Here is an 18,795-nt window from a genome sequence, read left to right on the forward strand (position 1 = left end):
CAATTAGGGCACTCACGAGCAAAGTGTCCTGTCTGACCACACTCAAAGCACTGGTTCCAACCCTGACGACACTCGCCCTCGTGGGCTCTATTACATCTACCACAAACTGGAGCTCGGCCCCCAATACGTATACCGGAAGCTGCCTGCGCTCTGGCCCCGATCCTTTGCACAAACTTCTGTGGCGACCCGGAGCTGCTCCCTTCACCATCAACGTTCAGTCGCTTCTTACCCGGAGGGGAATCTACCACAGCACCTCGCTCTCGCTCAGCAATTGAGGCCACATTGACCAACCTCTGAAAGTTCTGGATTTCCAAGCATGCGACCTGCCTGCGGATTTGAGGGCGCAACCCTTCTTGGAAACGTTCAGCCCGCATCTCTTCCGTAGCAATGAGGTGAGGAGCAAACCGCCCAAGCTCCATAAATTTCCTTGCATACTGCTCGACAGTCATGTCTCCTTGAACCAAATTATTGAAATCCCGAGCCAATTGCCGTCTCACCGAAACAGGAAAGAATCGATCATCAAATTCTTTCTTAAAACGCTGCCAAGACACAGCAGCCAAGGATCCCAACTCCATCTCTAAAAGTGACCGCTTGGTCTCCCACCAATTCGCCGCTTCACCTTGCAGCATATAGCTCCCATATAATACCCTCTGGGCCTCAGTGCATCCACAGACTTCCAACGTTCTTTCCAGATCTTGAATCCACCTTCTAGCCCGTAATGGATCCTCTTCACCAGAAAAAGCAGGGGTCCTATGCGCTAAGAAGCGCTCATAGGTGCACCCGGCCTGCATCGCCCTGAACTGCTCTCCTTGCTGTGGACGAAAATTCTGCTGAAGAAACTCCGTCATCCTATTCAACGCCCTCGCCATGGCATAATTTCCATCACCCCTCGGTAATTCATCCTCGGGCTCATTAGCTTGCCTTCTTGGTCGTACCATTTTCCTGCCATAGCGTAACCCTTAACCCTACTATCAGTTTAAAACAAACTAAAAAATATAATTATAGTAAAATAAATTAAAATACAACCATATCACATAAAATAAAATAAAATAAAATAAAACCAACAAAATAAAATATCATAAGATAAAAGGAATAAAACAAATGAAATAGTACACAAGAAAATAATTGAAACAAGTAAAATTGCCTGCCATATAATAAAATAACTAAATAAACTAAAATAACAAAAATAAGATAAATAACAAACAATTAACGTACAATTAAAATAAATAAATTAAATTAAAAATAATGTACTCCCAACAAAATAATTTCAAATCAAAATTTTAAAATTTTCTGGTACTACACCTATGGGACATGTGGTTCTACCCAGAGCCGAACTGCTCTGATACCACCTGTGGCGCCCCCAATCCCCCTTATATAAATACACAGGGATCGAGACGCCAGGATGGTGACAACACGGTCACACATCCCAACGAAGTGCCAGTGTGTGTACATGCAACAGTGTACAAATATAATAACGCAGCGGATAGTCAACTAAGTACCAGAATTTAAATATAAATATTTAAAACAATTTATCTTTAAAAAATTATACAGTCATCCCAAATATAATACAAAAGGTGAATACATAAACTGATAAAAACACATAACTCACTAAACAGGAGCAATCCCAGATCACTCCTCCAACGGAGCCAAGCTAAGGCTCGACATCATCATCTGCATCAAAATCTGCGATACCATAAAATGGTACCACAGGTAAGTATAAACCAAACAACTCTCGGGATAAAAATACATTAATGCAACCAACAAAATAACAAAATACCTTTAGCCACAAAATACCATTTTTTCCCAGAAAAATGATTATTTCCAACACACGCCAAAAATCCCATTTTGGCCCAAAATATCCGTAACACATTTTCCCATAAAATGATCCACACAAACAATCCATTTATCGGACACTGTAGGCGGGAATCGCAGGCGGGACTCTACCACCGTCCCTGCTTACCACCATCCCTACCGCGTGCACCGTAGGCGGGAATCACAGGCGGGACACAACCACCATCCCTGCTTACCACCATCCCTAACGCGTGCACCGTAGGCGGGAATCACAGGCGGGACTCTACCACCATCCCTGCTTACCACCATCCCTACAGTTCCTTTACACACAATAAATACTTAACAGAGCACTGTAGGCGGGAATCACAGGCGGGACACAACCACCATCCCTGCTTACCACCATCCCTACAGTCTCTTTCCTTTTACTCACATGAAAATCCAAATCCAATAAATACATAAACATGTATGCAATACACGAAAACCCAGTTTTCTTTACAAACATGATCATGCATGCAATATGCGATGTACGTGAACAAGTCATAACCAACAACCACAATTCACAATGCAAACAAACACAACTCCGTCCACAATCCATCCAACCCCCGAAACTCCTCGGACTCAGTCCGGCAAAACAACCCAATTCACAGATAATATGCGTTAGTGCAAAAATATATTTAAATCACGAAAGTTCTTTAAGGAAAATACTTACAGTGCAATATAATAATTTCCGGAGGATCTCGAAGTTGCAAGTGGTGATTTCTGAGCAACACCACAGTGTAAAATACACTGTGGCCGTGGGTCACAATTACCAACTTTTCAACGAGGACAAACGAAGACCCAAGATTGATAGGGTAGGGCCTAGGGAGGTCGGTGAAGCCAATGGTGGCGGTGGTTTGCCGTGGGTGGCGGCGGAATGGGCGGTAGAAGACCAAAATGCCCAAATCGGAAATGTAGTTGGTGGAGCTTCACCGGTGACGGATCGGAGGTGGGGTTGGGTCCAATGGGTTGCCAAGAGGTCGGGGATGAAGTGGTAGGAAGATGGTGGCCAATGGTGGTGCGACAGCGGCGCAACGGCGGAAGGAGTGCCGCGGCTTCGAAGAGCTACTGGTGGTTAACGGCGGCACGGATGGAGGTGAGATTGGTGGGGTGAGGTCGCCGGCGGCTGGGGAAGCTAATGGGCTGGGCGGTGAGGGCCACCGCCGGCTCACGGCGGCGCTGGCGTGAAGGTGGCCCGCGGCTTCGTGGGGGGCGTGTGGGCTACCGGCGGCGAGGTAGGGGCTGAGGTTTGGGAGGTGAGGTCGCCGGAGGGAGGGGGAGCTGGTCGGCTGGGCGGTGTCGCGCACGGCGGCGCGACGGCGGCGCTGGGAGGAGACGAAGGAAACGGGCGGAGGAGAGGAGAGAGAGAGGTCGCGCGGGAGAGGAGAGGAAATAAGGAAAAAAAGAAAAGAAGAAAAGAAAAAGGAAGGAAAGAAAAAAGGAGGGAAAAGAAATGAGGTCCAATCCTCATAACTTGGGTCACAAAAAGATCCAACGGAGACGATTTTAAAACCACAAGTTAAATAAAATAATTTAAACGTAATGGTAAAGTCAAATTGAAATAATTAAATCCCACAGTAATTAATTTAAATATTAAAAGCAATTTAAATGCATAATAATAAATAAATATTTAGAAAGCACATAAAAATAATTTTCACCAAATTAAAATCATAGAAATAAACTTACTAAAAATCCAACTAATTTTAAAATAAGAGGATAAATTTTTGAACAATAAAAAATAATCCTTCAGTAAAAATACACTGAAATACGGGGTGTTACATGGTGTTTGAGGGTCGCAAGGTCTTTTGGCCTGCACGCCCATTTCATCACCGCTAGTCTTTGACTCGACTTTGGTGTTTGGGGGTTGTGAGGTATTTTGACATGCGCGCCCTTTTCGTCACCACGAGTTTTTGGACTATTCTTTGGTGTTTGGAGGGTCGTGGGGTCTTTTGACCTGCACGCCCTTTTTATCACTGCGAGTCTTTGGACTTAGGTTTAGTGTTTGGGGGTTACAGAGTCTGTTGACTTGTGCGCCTGTTTCATCATCGTGAGTCTCTGGACTCGTCGTTGGTGGGGCTTAGTGGGATCGTTGTTCACTGCGAGTCTAGGGACTCGACTTTGGTAAAGGGGATGCTTGACTGCACTGTTATGGCAGGAGGTTGAGTTCGACCGCACTACTATGGCGTGAGGCAGAGTTTGCCTGTCCTATCACAAGGAATTTATTGCTCGCCACGAGGGTGGCGAGTTGGCTTTCCGTGCTTGCTGTTTGCCTTGTTGGCCACCAAAGGGTGGTGAGCTAGCTTCCTGGGCATGTGGTGGAGCTAGGAAATTGTTGCCCATTACAAGGGGGGGGGGGTGAGTGAGTCATGTATCCCTAGTGAATACGTACCGGCCGTGGCTAGCAAATAAGTGTGGCGAGAAGGATCTATTGTGGGCAAGCAAAGACTTATCTGGGAGAGCAAAGGTGATGGTGGTTACCTTCTCGATTCGTGGCGAGCAATGTTTTGTGCTAAGGTGCTTCCACGTTATGGGACGGACTCGTCTCTGTTTGTCTGCTCAATGTGAAGGGCAAGAATGTTTCTGCCCAGCAGCTCAGGTGGTTCTCGCTGTGAGCGACTTCATGGTGGCGAGCCATGGATTTCCAGCTGCGACTTCAAGGTGGCAAGCTTTCTCCCGTATGTGGCAAACGACCTTAGTGATAGTGAGGTTGGGTGAGGTGCTCCATGGTGGCGAGGAGTGCAACGGTAGTGGCTAGGAGCTCTCGTGGCGTGTAGTAGTCTCTTGACCCATGGCGGGGAGATTTGTAGCGGGTGGAGTTTTCATGGTCAAGGACAACCATGATGGCGATAGAGCGCACCAGAGATTTGGGCGGCTGCCTCTGGGGGCCTCACTGGTTCACAGCGATGAGGAATTGCCGGGAAAAGCTTTCGTAGGCGAGGACTATGGGTCGTGTGAGTCTTACGACAGTGTGCTGTGGTGACGGTTGCAAGGAGCTTTATGGCAAACGTGGTTGGTGGGTGAGGATCACCGTAAGGCGACAAAAGGCACCAGAGGTTCGTGGCATTACTGTGGGTGGCACCACTAGCTCACAGTTGAGCTGGGCTGGCGAGCAAGATGTGGTGTTTGTGTCGAGTTGCTCCTACAGTCAGCTTTGGTGTGGGTGGTTGCTGATGTGTAGGCCTATAGCAACTCGTTGGTCTCTACTTGCATTGTGTAAGGGGTGCAAAACTCGCCGCTATGGGGAGCGACTGGTGTAAAGCTGTGCCCTCGCGGCATCTCCGCCATGTGGGGTGGCCGGCACCAAACCTCCTCACGCTATGGGGGTCACACTGTGCACTCGTTACGCATGTTGTGCATGGCATGCATAGTGTATTTGTCTCGTGCAAAGTGCGTGCCATGCACTCCACCTATTTAATCTCTCTCTATTTTTTTTGTAACATCATGTGTGGCCTGCAAGCATAGTGTATGTCTGCTGCACACACTCCCATTCTTTCTCCTTTTTTTTTTTGTTTTGTTTTAAAGAGGACAGAACCCCAATATTATTTATTGCCCTCACTTATAACGGAGGAATACCGTGGTAACAGAAGAAGACTCGTGGGGTATACAGATATTCAATGAAGCATCCCATGTATCGAACTTAAAAAACAATCCAACATTAAAGTTCAGAGTCCACAAAAAAAAAAAAATGAAAAATTCAGATAGCAACAAAAAATAACTAGAATAAGTGTAAGGAAGGTAGCCTAGAATAATCCATATGAATAAAACCTTTCAACCTGCGGGGAAGATCCCCAAGCTATTCCAAACAAGATTTGACCCTTCTGCCCCTTGTTTAGCCAACTAGTCTGCCACTTGATTTCATTATCTGAAAATATGTTTTATGGAGCAGGTCATGGACGCCTTAATCTCATTGATTTCCTCCCAGAAGTCCTCCAAGTACCACACCCTGAATCTTTTTCGATTCCACCATGAGACTATAGTTAAAGAATCAAGTTCAATTTCAACAAAATTTAAATTCAAAGAAATGCAAACCTTGAGACCATGAAGAAGGGCTAGTAATTCAGCTTTGTTGTTAGATCCAACTCCAGTTTGAGAAGCAAAAGCGTGGATCAATTTGTCATGATCGTCTCTAATGACACCACCCACACCAGAAGAGCCTGGATTGTCAAGACTGCTATCATCTGTATTCAATTTGAACCAACCAGTCTGAGGTTTTGTCCAAGCAACTAACTGGCACCTGCGAGCTAAAGAGGTGACAATAGAAATATTTAACCATTGAAGCACCTGCACATCAAAATTAGACAAACTAGAATTTTTTTGTGAGTCATGACATAGCAAACCAATCCAGTGTTTAATGGAATGCAAAAGATCAGGTAAAGAGACACTAAGACCCTTCATACGCACTAAACATCTTCTCCTCCAAAGTCTTCAAGTGATAATCACCGGGATGATCCCCATAACTAAACCCACTTGAGTAGAGGATTTTGCATGACAAAACCAAGAGGACATCGTATCCTTCCAAGTTCTGCCAATAGGGACACCAAACATGACTCCAAAGAAATGCCACACCTTATGGGGTAACTCACCTTCAAACAGAACATGGTTCTGATCTTCATAATGCCTATCAAGACAACAACAATCACACCCAGAGATGATCGGAATACCAATACGGCGGAGACAATCATCAACGCTTAAAGCTGAATACCAAGCCTTCCACATAACAATAGATATTTTTAGTGGAATAGATATTTTTAGCGGAATCACCTTATGCCACACCTAGGGATGTCAATCTAATTGCGACCCCCTAATGCGAACATAGTCCCAAGCCGATTTAGTAGAAAAACAACCATTATCAGATTGAGTCCAAATAAGAACATCCGAACCGGTCTTACAAGTGGCTAAAGTGTCCAAGATATCATCAACATTTTTCGGGCCAACTAACCCCATAATAAAATCTACATCCCAACTATCATTCAATTTACATTCTTTAACGCGTAGAAGAGGGGAGCCCATTAGAGTCATATGATCAATTAGGGGCCCACGGTCTTGCTATTTGTCATGCCAGGAAAAAAATATTTCCTTCCTTAATCCTCCATTGCGCATTATTCATGACAAGGGGCATACTTCTAATAATCTTTTTTCAAAATCTAGAACCCTTATTAGGATTAATAAGGGTCTAAGGCTTGGCACCCATATATTTATCTCTAAAGAAATTTGCCTAAAAGGAGTTACCTTGAATTAAATTCCAAGCAAATCTCATGTGGTGGGCTTTTTGCATGTCGTCAAGGTGTCTCAAATCGAGGCCACCTTCCTCTAAAGGTTTGCAAATGTTATTCCAAGAAAACAATTTTTTTTCCTTTACCATTTGCCTCCCCCTAGAAAAAGGTACTCATCAGACGGTGTAGCTCTTTGATGATTGATTGAGGGACCTGCAAAACAGCAAATAAATGAAGAGCCATACTAGATAGCACATGCCGTAATAAAATCAGTCTACCACCCGCAGATAACAGTTTCATTCTCCAACCACTTATTTTATTGCGCACTTTAGTCAACATTTCCTCCATATGCGTGTGTTTGAGTCTACCTAAGACTATAGGGACCCCCAAATATTTGAAGGGGAAAGAGCCCTCCGAAAAACCAGTTCTCCGCATGATCTCCCTCTTATGAGACAACAAAATATGTTTAGAGAGGAACAAGGTCGTCTTGTCTTTGTTGATCAAGGCCGTCTTGTCTTTTATTAGCTAAGATGACATGGAAAAATTTGGAATTCCAATCCCTATCCACTTGCCACTTCAGTTTGGCCAATTGAGCTAGGCGGATGTCCTCTCTGCATCGCCAATAGCCCAACTAAGTCGAAGCATTGAGAAGCTCCCTATCCCTCTCCTCATCTCAACCCCTTTGTAACCTGTTTTCCAACGCATCAATTTGAATTTCCAGTCTATGAATCTTATCATTAGTTCTACCAAAGACAAGCTTATTCCATTATCGGAGAGCCACCTTAGTCCTCGTTTGTTTTTAGAAAATATCTCATTTAATCATTACAACTTTCCCAACTTTCAATACAAAATAAAATAAACAATTCAACTTTTTCAAATCCCAAAACAAAAATAATATTAAAAAATATATTGTAACAATACTTTATTCAACTTTTTAACTTTAATCTCAATTCATCTCATCTCATCTACGAAAACAAACAAGGCCTTAGTCTTCTTTAGTTTAGCACTCAGTTTATTTAAACCCCAACCCGACACCTCATCAGACCAAACCTGCTTAACACAATCTAAGAACTTAGGATGCTCTATCCACGTCTGTTGGAACCTAAAACGAATCGGCCCATAGGAGAAAGGATCAGGGAGGAACTCTATGACTAAGGGAGAGTGATCTGAAGTGAGTCTAGGAAGGATAAAAACTGCAGCATTCGGGCATAATGACAGCAAAGAGACATCTAGTAAAGCTCTATCTAGTTTAGCCCAGGATCTAGCCCTTCCAAACTGTCCATTGCACCAGGTAAACACACTACCTTTAGTCTTCATCTCAATCAATCCCTCTTGGTGAATCCAGTTATTAAACTCAGACATAGCAGCTCTAGGTCTCGGGCTACCTCCCTTTCTTTCAGAATCATATATAATGATATTAAAATCCCCAACAAATAGTCTAGGACCAGCTCTCGACCCTTGAGAGCACTGGCATTGGATTCATCAAATTCATCTTCAAAATTTGATGAAAAGTACATATTTTTCATATATCTAAAATCTCCTTATCCATAACTCCACATTGGATTAGCCATTGGATTCATCAAAATAATAATATAATATTATTTTTTTAATAATATTATTTTTTATAATAAATTTTATAATTACACTAATATATGTTAATTAATAATTTAATTTGATACTTAAATTATTATTTTTGAATTAATTTTTTTTCTCAACCTAATTATCCAACAAACACATTTTAACAACCATTCTTCTACCCAACAAGTAGATGGTGCCAACCATTCTTCTTTTACCAATTTTTTTAGTTATAACTAATAGTCTCGGATTAAGCTCTATAAATAGATCCATCCTCTCATTACTTCCCACTCATCAAAAACCAATATTTCTTCTTTCATTCCATCAAATACACAATTCTCCAAATTCCCTATGGATCCCTTTGAGAGTATTGATCATATAGAAGATGAAGATTATTTTGATCACGAGGAGTATATGATACAAGCAATGGCCCTACATAGACAACAACATGCAGTCGAGGGAGCATCTGCTTCACGTCGTCGTAATTCTCAACCTCGTATGTTCATCCGACGTAATCCATTGGAAGGTCATGAGCGCCTTTGGAATGATTACTTTGCTGAGCCGTCAATATATCCGCCAAACGTATTTAGGAGGAGGTTTCGAATGCATCGTAATCTTTTTTTACGCATACATTCTGCAGTTGAAGCTCACGATGATTATTTTGTCCAAAAAAGAGACGCCAGTGGGAGACTTGGATTGTCCTCCCTTCAAAAGATAACTGCAGCAATTAGGATGCTTGCATATGGGGTTACGGCAGATCTTATGGACGAGTATGTAAGAATTGGAGAAAGCACCGCACGGTTGAGTATGAAGAAATTTGTAAAGGCGATCGTGTCAATTTTTGGGGGTGAGTACTTGAGGTCTCCAACCAATAGTGATATAACGAGGTTACTAGAAGTCGGACAAAACCGTGGGTTTCCAGGAATGTTGGGTAGCATTGATTGCATGCACTGGAAATGGAAGAACTGTCCTAGTGCTTGGAAAGGTATGTACTCTGGTCATGTAAATGAACCAACTATTATTTTGGAGGCTGTTGCATCTTATGATCTTTGGATATGGCATGCTTTTTTTGGTTTGCCTGGGTCTCATAATGACATCAATGTACTCGATCGATCTTCTGTTTTTGCCACGTTGGCCGAAGGTCATGCTCCTCCGTGCAACTACACAATCAATGGTCACGAATACACAATGGGATATTATCTTGCTGATGGTATATATCCTTCATGGGCAACATTAGTGAAGACAATTCCTGCTCCACATGGAAAAAAGAAAAAACATTTTGCTGCTTGTCAAGAGTCTGCAAGGAAAGATGTTGAGCGAGCCTTCGGAGTACTCCAAGCTAGATTTGCAATTGTGCGTGGACCTGCTAGGTATTTTCAGCCCCGAGTTCTAAAAGACATTATGTACACATGCATTATCTTGCACAATATGATCGTTGAAGATGAGCGTCATCAATATCTCGGGGCTGACCAGTTTATTTACGAATCCAATGATGATACTCCACATGAGCCAATTTCACGCGATAATATACCTGAATTCATGGAGTTCATTGCGCAACATCATCGAATTAGAGATAGAGGCACTCATTCTCAACTCCAAGCTGACCTTATCGAGCATTTATGGAATTTGCATGGCCGCTCATAATTTACGAGTTATGAAGTTTATTGCCGTTGTTTATTGTTTATGATTATTAAATAAGTTTATTAGTTATGATGTGTCGTTGTTTATTATTTTAAAGCTTTTTATTGGAATATTATTTTAAAGCTTTTTGGAATATGAATGTCATTTGGAATATTGCAAATTCATATTCATGCTTAAAAAATATATATAAAAGACAATGCACACATTTTGTGGTTGCATTGTTTATGTTTAATTTTATCATTGTTGCATTGTTTATTTTATCATTTTAAAAATGAATTCTGCATTGTTTATTTGGGTGTTAAAAGCTATTTCTGTGCAAATGAGACATATTGAATTTATCGTTTTTGTTATATCTCATTTACCTGCCTATTTGGGTGTTAAAAGTTGTTTATCTCATTTACCTGCCTACTTGACCATCTTGCCATTGTAATAGAATGACATCTAGAATGTCCATATCAACAAAATAAATTCTCCAAAATCAACAACATCAACTAACATTCAAGTTTGGCTGGCTATCCATATCAACAAAATAAATTCTCCAAAATCAACAACATCAACTAACATTCAAGAGACTGCTGGCTGTCCATATCAACAAAATAAATTCTCTAAAATCAACAAAATAAACTAACATGAGCCAAGAGACTGCTGGCTGTCCATATCAACAAAATAAAGTCTCTAATCCACAACAACATCAACTAACATGAGCCAATTTCAAGTGGCTGTCCAGCCTCAACAAAATAAAGTCTCTAATCCACAAAAACATTAATTAACTGTCCAGTCATCTATTTAATCCAAAACTAACATTCAGTAGTACTAGTGGCTGCCCAGCCACATGTTTTGGATATACATGTGGCTGCCCAGCCACTAAATACTGGAATTTTGGGTTGTAAATGAACCAACAGTTACACACCTCCATGAGGTATGGATGGAGATGTGTCGAATGTACCTTCGGAATTATTTAAAGAGTCCTCATAAATTTTCTTCTGAATATTCAGGAAATAGGCTTGTTGCATGACGGTCATATTAGAAAGATCCTTACTCATGATCTCCGCCTCGAACTTCCTCTTATCAAGTTCTAGTTGTGCACCCTTCACTTCATCAGCCTTCGTCACCCATGCTCTCCTCTCTCCCATGAACAGTCGCCTATCAGCGGTCATTTTTTCTAGCGCACTGTTGAAGTCAACATCACATGCTTCCTGAGCCTTCCGCTTCCTTAAGTTATCTTTCTCAAGTTTTTTGCCTGGAGGCCTCTCAACATTCTCCTCCACAACGTCATCGGGAACTTCAAAAGACTGCTCATTGGCTGGACGTTTATCGGGTGGTTTTCTCCTTGTATTCAGATTGTTCATGTGTTGCTGCCATTTGGGTTGGTGTCTCAATTGACACCAACAATGCTCCACTGTGAAATTCCCCTTCTCTATCTCTTTGTACATTATTTTAGCTTTTTCAATCTGAAAAATTGAAGGAATATTGTCAAAAAAATAAATAATCGATAAAAAAATACATTATTTAAAGGAAAATGGTACATACCTTGTCGTGCTCGGTTGCACCACTTGGGTGCAATGATTCTACTTGCGCTAGAAATGCACAAAACTTGTTTGTGCATTTCTGGATCATGGACCAACGATTGATCAATGACCCTATCGAACGATTTGCAGTATTTGGTTTTTTATACTCGTGATAAAACTCAGAAATTCTGTCCCACATTTGTGTGGATTTTTGATCGGTACCCCGTATGGCATCAATGCTAATGTTGAGCCAACCGGATACAAGTAAGTTATCCTCCTCAACAGTGAAAGATGCACCTCTCTGAACTTTTTTTGGAGGAGGCCTCTTTTCACCGTGAAGAGGAGTTGTTTGGATCATAACACTAGAATATTGCTCATAGGTTGGAGTGCAACCTTCTCCTCCACTTTGTAAGAGAGTGGTGAAGAAGGGATCCTCCTCAGATGGACTGCCCATCCTTTAAGAATCAAACAATAGATACAAGGCAGCACAATAAGCACAAAAAATTAGATACAAGGCAGTACAATAAAAAGATACTACTCAGCACAAGAAAATAAAGCAGTGGAAGCATATTTTAAGAAAATATCAAACCATGTTGCATGTTGGTTTATACACATCATTAACATGAAGAGAGAATGAGTTTATGCTTGAATGAATACATCAAATACACAGAATACACAAAAGAGAGTCACAATTCCACAAAAACATAAATGCTTGACTGCTGCCCAGCCACTGAATACAACTCAAATACACAACTCAAATACTGGAATGCAAGTTCAGAATTAGAGATAGTGGCTGCCCAGCCACTAAATACAACTCAAATACACAACTTGGATACAGAACAAAAAAATTTTAATTAGAGATAGTGGCTGCCCAGCCACTAAATACAACTCAAATACACAACTTGGATACACAACAAAAAAATTTTAATTAGAGATAGTGGTTGCCCAGCCAGTAAATACAACTCAAATACACAACTCCACGAGTATAGGCACACGGACCTCACATTACAAGATGCACTTTATTTTTTACTCAAGTGGATCCGTGTAGATTAAGACTATCCCTAGAGGTTGGCTTTCTTAATTTAAGGGAGTTCTTACTCTCAATCACTTTATTTTTATCCCTAGAGGTTGACTGCCCAGCCACTTTATTTTCAATCATTTTTATTTGTATGTTTCAAAACCCTTTTGCATAACTGCCTATACAAGGCCTCAAATTTTGAAATATAAATGGCTCGGGAGTTCTTACTCTCAATAAAAAACAAGGTGGTTCCAGCTTTTGCAAGAAACAATCAACAACATTGTAGGGCTTGGCAAATAACTATTGAAGTGACTGCCCAACCACTTCAGAACTCAATTACACATGTTTTTTGCAAATGGCCAACGAGGGGACAAGTCTACAACTGACTTAACAGCATTTGAGCCACAAATGTAAATAAGACAACAAAAATCTCCAAATTGAATTTAAAAAAAAAAAACTTTCAAGAACCAATATTGAACAAAAATGGTTATTGGATGCATCTACAGAGGTTTTACATTAGAACCTGTGGGAGACAAAAACAAAGATAAGATTCCTAATATTGAAGCAACATGACCATTGATAGATAAATGTGTGCAAAAGTACACAAACAAATAGATAAGCATGAACAATACCTTGCTATCTGAATCGCCAGTTATAAAGCCATCAGACCCACAGAAAAAAGACTCTGTCTAGGCTTAAAATACACAATCAAAACTTAATGTAATTTGATTTCCTAAAGACTAATAAAACTTCATGGACAGAGAGCTCTAAAACTTAATACACAATCAGCATATATCTTGAATATTAGGCATGGACGGCAGGTATAGAGAGCTCTAAAAGTTCTAGTCATGGACGGCATGGACAGAGAGCTCTAAAATCAGCATATATCTGGGCAAGAACAGAACATTGACAACCCCCCAGAAATGGGGCCGAATCCCCTCCTCCACCATCTAAGCTAACATGAAGATCATATAAATTCATACAAAATCAATTCGGCCCCAAGAAAAAGGTCATATAAAATCATATAAATGATCATGCAAAATTTTTCATACATGCATATATGATTAATATATATATATATATATATATGAGAGAGTGAACTCACGGAGATGGAGAACGTTCGGAGCAAAGGGAGAAAGGATCGGCGACGGTGTGCCTATGGAGGTGATGGAGGTTCTGTTTCACCTGAAACACCTCGTACGCACTTCAACATCTACTTCACGAAGATTCACGGGTCACTTTCTCGGCAAAGTTTTTGATACAAGCTTCGGGAAAAACAGGAGGAAACGGAAGGAAGAAACGGAGAGGAAGAAAGGGAGCGGAAGAAAGAAAGGGAGAGGAAGAATCGAAACGGGAAGTCGATATTTGGGGGTTTCGGGGTGGAGAAGAAAACAGAGAAGAGAGGGAAGACCGAATGGTTTGCCAGATTCGGGAAGAAAGAAAGGGAGAGGAAGAGTCGGAAATGGGTTTGAGGATTTCGGGATTCCGGGGTAGAGGAAGAAGGAAGAGAAAAGGGGGAAGAAAGAACTGGAGATGCGTCGATTCGGGAAGAAAGAAAAGGAGAGGAGAGGAAGAAGGAAATGAGAGGAATCGAAAGGGATTGGGGATTTCGGGGGTAGAGGAAGAATGCAGAATAGAGAGGGAAGAGAAACGGCTTTTGCGTGCGAAATAATTGTTTCGTAATAAAATAACCGGATAGATGTTGAATAGTAGGTCGCCAAGTTTGGTGATAGAAGAGATTTCACTGTAGCTAAAAGTTTAAGATTTAAGGAAAAGGTGAATCCAATGCAGAGTATTTTTCGTTAAATTCTTCAAATTATGGACATTGGACTCATTTGATGAGTCCAATGCCAGTGCTCTGAAGGCTCATATCATCCCATAAAACTTGACGCTCATACCTATTGCATTTGGCATAAATAAAGATACACAAAAATTAGGAGGATCCTTCCCCAATTCTTAACATAATGAACTGTAAGCCCACATGAACAATCTGCACAACAGTATCCTTTTCCCAAAAAACCCAAATTTTACCACATACAGTGTCATTAGCAACCACAGAATTCATATGTAAGGAGGTCATCAATCCTTGAGCTTGATTTGAACTTTGAAAAGGTTCAAATAAAGCAATTATTTTCGATTTAAACCTGTCATTAATCTTCTTTAAACGATCTCTAGAAGTACCAATGCTCGTAAATTCCAAGCAACTATAGGACCAATCATTGAGACTCTGAAATGTTCCGGGCATGTACCTGAGTGGAGCTTCTGATCAAAATGCTTCTTATGGAATTTCTTCTTCCTAGGCAAGCTTTCAGCCTCCGTATGATAGTCTTTGTCCTGTGGGAGAACTTTAGGGGACGTTTCATTTTTTGGCTCCGAGGAGCAATCATCTTCCAAAATAAAATCGTCCACATTCCCCATTTCCTTTAACAAACTCCTATCTTTTGCTTCTCTATCACTCTTCTGATTTTCCTCAGGTAAAAGCAGGATAGTATTATTTAATCCAAACTGATCTTCTGAATCCAGAATCCCCCTGGGCACTCCCGTTGGTTTTTCCTCAGCCTCATTCTTAACTAGGGATGGAGGAGAAATTGAGTCCACCAAATTACTCTTTGTTTTTTCCACATCTTCATCATGATTTTTTTCCAATTCAGTTTCTTTCAAATCCTCCTTTTTCTCCATATCACTAACTACGTTATTCACATTTTGTTCTTGGTTACTACTCTCTGGTTGCTCATTCTTACGAATCCAAAATTGCTCCACAGACCCCTATTTTTTTCCAGAACGACAGTTTCTAATATTATGGCCCTGCATTTTGCATTTGTAGCAAAAGGCAGGGAAGTTCTCATAGACAATATCTTGTTTTCTACTAGAGGAGATCCTTGGTGTGCCGATCCAAAAATGAGGGAGAGGTTTCTTGGCTGCGTCCATCTCCACACATACTCGGCCACCATCCGTCCGAGTCGCGCACCTTGTAGGGTTATCCCGACGAATGAATCATCCAAGAGGTGCCGTTAGAATTCGTAAAAAAGATTCATGGTAAAAGTTAAAAGGCAAACCTGGCAGGGAGATCCAAACGGGGACCGATGATGGCTCTTCCTCTTCCCGAAAATCCAGGGTCCAGTGGAAGACACGATACAAGACACCATTGATTTCATTTGATTCATGCGAGAATGCCATCAAGAAATTAGATTCCATGGCAAGCCGAATGAAGACGTTTTGCGGTCGCATCATGGCAGGGACCACATGCAAAGACGCCAAGCCCCATCGACTTTGAATGAAAGCTTGAATGGAGTCCAGAGAGGGGCATTGGCAAAGAAATTTTAAGACCAAAGAGAAACGGAAGGGTTCTGTAGATCGATTGATTTCTTCCTTGGAAAATTGAAAAAGGACTTCCCCCTCCATGAACTTTGGCACACGAGACACAATCACCATCTCTGGTAGAGGTTGAGGGATCGCCGCCACTAGGTCAGCATAGGTCTATCGTCCCGAGCTTCTCTTCGCGGCTTCCATGCCGCTGCCTTCTGTAGGCGGAAAACAAAATCTGAGGTCGTAACCCTAGCAGAGTGTCAAAAGGGGAAAAGAGTTGTTTCAACCACACACTTCTGCCGTAGGTAGCAACACTTATTTGAAGCTTGGTTTTCCCCATTCTTTCTACTTTTTGTAGAAAAGTATTAATGAAATAAAAAATAACAAAAAAATAGTTGATTTGATAGGAGAAACTTATCTGGCTCTTAGAGACAATCTCGTGAGCCGTGGAATTCTCCTACACCCATTTCCGGCATTAAGAATAAAAAACTAATTCCACAGATGACACCAACTGTTAATGCATAAATTTGCACAATAGACTGGAAGGGAGGAAAGAATCATTCCCAACCCACGATTGTGATTCGGGTTTCGATACGATGTGATTCGCGTTCATCCATGAAATAAACAATAAATAAATGTATAAAAATAAATAAAGAGAGACAGATATTTACGTGGTTTAACATAATGCCTACGTCCACGAGTTGTTTGGGGGTGAAATCTATTATAATGGATGATTTTACAATCTCTCATGATCTCGTGTATCTCTCATTACAAGAAAGAAATTTAGGGAAGATCCTTTGGAGTCAATATATGTAGTGGAGTTTGCATGTCAGGAGCTTGTGTGGAGAGCTTGGAGTGTAGAGTTTATAGAGAGTCTTCTCCTCATATAGAGGTCTATTTCTTTGGAGTGATTGAATCTAACTTGTCTTATAAGTATTTTTCTTTTAGAAATCTGAGTCTATTTCGTTTTAAGAATTTGAGTATTTTTCCTTATCTCTTAGCTTGATTTTCAGTTTTATCTCAATGCTAGATTTTAGGCTGCTAATTTGACCCTTACTTACAACGTACATGCATTATATTATTCCAATTATTCTCTCTCTAGCTCTCTCTCTCTCTCTCTATATATATATGCAGAAAAAATACAAACGATCGACAAACGTATGCATGCAATAATTAGTCACGGGTTGAGAAGTTTGGATATATTAAGTTCGCCGGAATGAATGGTGACAAATTTCTCTTGGCCTTTTTGTGTTTATTATTTTGGATTAAATATTGTCTGTTTTGTCTAGACTACTTATATATACATATATATATATATATGTTTTGATAATCTATATAGAAGGGGCTGATGATCACAGCCTCATATGATCCTTTCATATATTACTATTGCATACATATATATATATATATGTATATATGGGTCCATTGATCATAAATTATAATGGATGGTCTTGAAAACTGAGAGCAGAAGCAAAAAAATAAGTGGGAAAAAGGGGCAGAGTTGATAAAATGACTGGTTTTGGTTTTTGAAGAAGAAAGAAGAAGAAGAAGAAGAAGAAGAAGAAGGAGGTGCATGATGGGTAGGGTAACCTTGCATTGGTGGCACCTCCATGCAGGAAATTAGTTAATTTTGCCATCAATGTAATATGAAAAGGTCTTTTTAAAAGGAAAAGACTAGTTCAACACCAGTACTACCCAGCTCTACTCTAGGCTGTCAACCCGGCCATTCACGTCCTCCTTACTCTTTCCCTATCCTATTATCTGCAAATATACGTCACTCCGCATTAATATTCTTTTAGTGTTTGCCATTACAATTTGATTCCTCCTTTGCATCGCAAGTCTTCGTATACTCAAATGGAATTTTTCTGTGGCTTCACCCCATGAGGTTGACAACATTACCTACTTTTAAATCATGAATAACATCTCTACCGTCCCATTCCCAAAAACACTTCACTCGAGTAGTGGAAAATTAAGAGCTTCCCTAATTATTATCTTGTCATTTTAGACATTGTCACAACTTCACCTGAGATGCTTCTTATTAATATCATCATCTAATTTAAGCTTATTTTTATTATATATTTCTTTCCATCCATCTTCAAATGACCTCCACCGCCTCACTCTGAAGAGTCCCCGTTAGATCAACACGTTGAATCTTACATGCCATTATGATTTTTTGACTGATCTTAACGGTTACATACAGCGTCGTTGGTGTCCTCGACCTCATTTCATCAATATCTACTCCACCCTACTCCATCAATATCTCTATCTCCTTTGATGGTCTCTTTGATTTTGCGTCTTCTTAATTTTTAAGAACTTAAGTCTGGAATGGAATAAGAGTTATTTCCTGTCCACGAAAGTGGTTTAGATCTAACTCTCGATTAAGCGGTTTGAAACCTATGATGATAGTTCGGAGCGACAGTACGGTGACTGTACGTACATCTATAACAATAAATAAAAAATAAATACAATAAATATAAATAGAGAGGGAAATACACATTTTATGTGATTTAACACATGGTCTATGTCTACGGATCGTTTAGGAGTGCAAATTTACTACAACGAGAATATTTTATAATTTCTTATAATCTCTCGCATCTCACCATACAAATGGGATAGAACCCTTCTAATAGAAAAGATAAAAAATGGTGCCTCACCTTGTCTCAGATTGAAGAAGATGCTCCCTCTTTATTAAGTCGATCTTGTTCAT

The 18,795-nt window shown here is 40.6% G+C and overlaps 2 protein-coding genes across 3 annotated transcripts; one reads left to right on the top strand and one right to left on the bottom strand.

The window, feature by feature from the left end:
- Positions 1 to 8,892: 8,892 nt before the first annotated feature.
- LOC121241915 lies at positions 8,893 to 10,385 on the top strand. Of its 2 annotated transcripts, XM_041139772.1 has the most exons (2): positions 8,893 to 9,789; positions 9,937 to 10,385. In XM_041139772.1, exons 1-2 carry the CDS (start codon positions 8,967 to 8,969, stop codon positions 10,257 to 10,259), a joined length of 1,146 nt encoding a protein of 381 aa, XP_040995706.1. In that variant the 5' UTR covers positions 8,893 to 8,966; the 3' UTR covers positions 10,260 to 10,385. The 2 variants fall into 2 exon arrangements, with proteins under 2 accessions (XP_040995706.1, XP_040995705.1); XM_041139771.1 differs by having other exon boundaries at positions 8,894 to 10,385.
- Positions 10,386 to 11,158: 773 nt separating this feature from the next.
- LOC121243065 (glutathione S-transferase T3-like) lies at positions 11,159 to 12,218 on the bottom strand. The gene is made up of 2 exons (XM_041141126.1): positions 11,787 to 12,218; positions 11,159 to 11,707 (listed from the first exon to the last, which is right to left on the bottom strand). Exons 1-2 carry the CDS (start codon positions 12,216 to 12,218, stop codon positions 11,159 to 11,161), a joined length of 981 nt encoding a protein of 326 aa, XP_040997060.1.
- Between the last annotated feature and the right edge of the window lie 6,577 nt (positions 12,219 to 18,795).

The sequence above is a fragment of the Juglans microcarpa x Juglans regia genome, chromosome 8D (genome assembly GCF_004785595.1).
Source record: "Juglans microcarpa x Juglans regia isolate MS1-56 chromosome 8D, Jm3101_v1.0, whole genome shotgun sequence".
Lineage (NCBI taxonomy): Eukaryota > Viridiplantae > Streptophyta > Magnoliopsida > Fagales > Juglandaceae > Juglans > Juglans microcarpa x Juglans regia.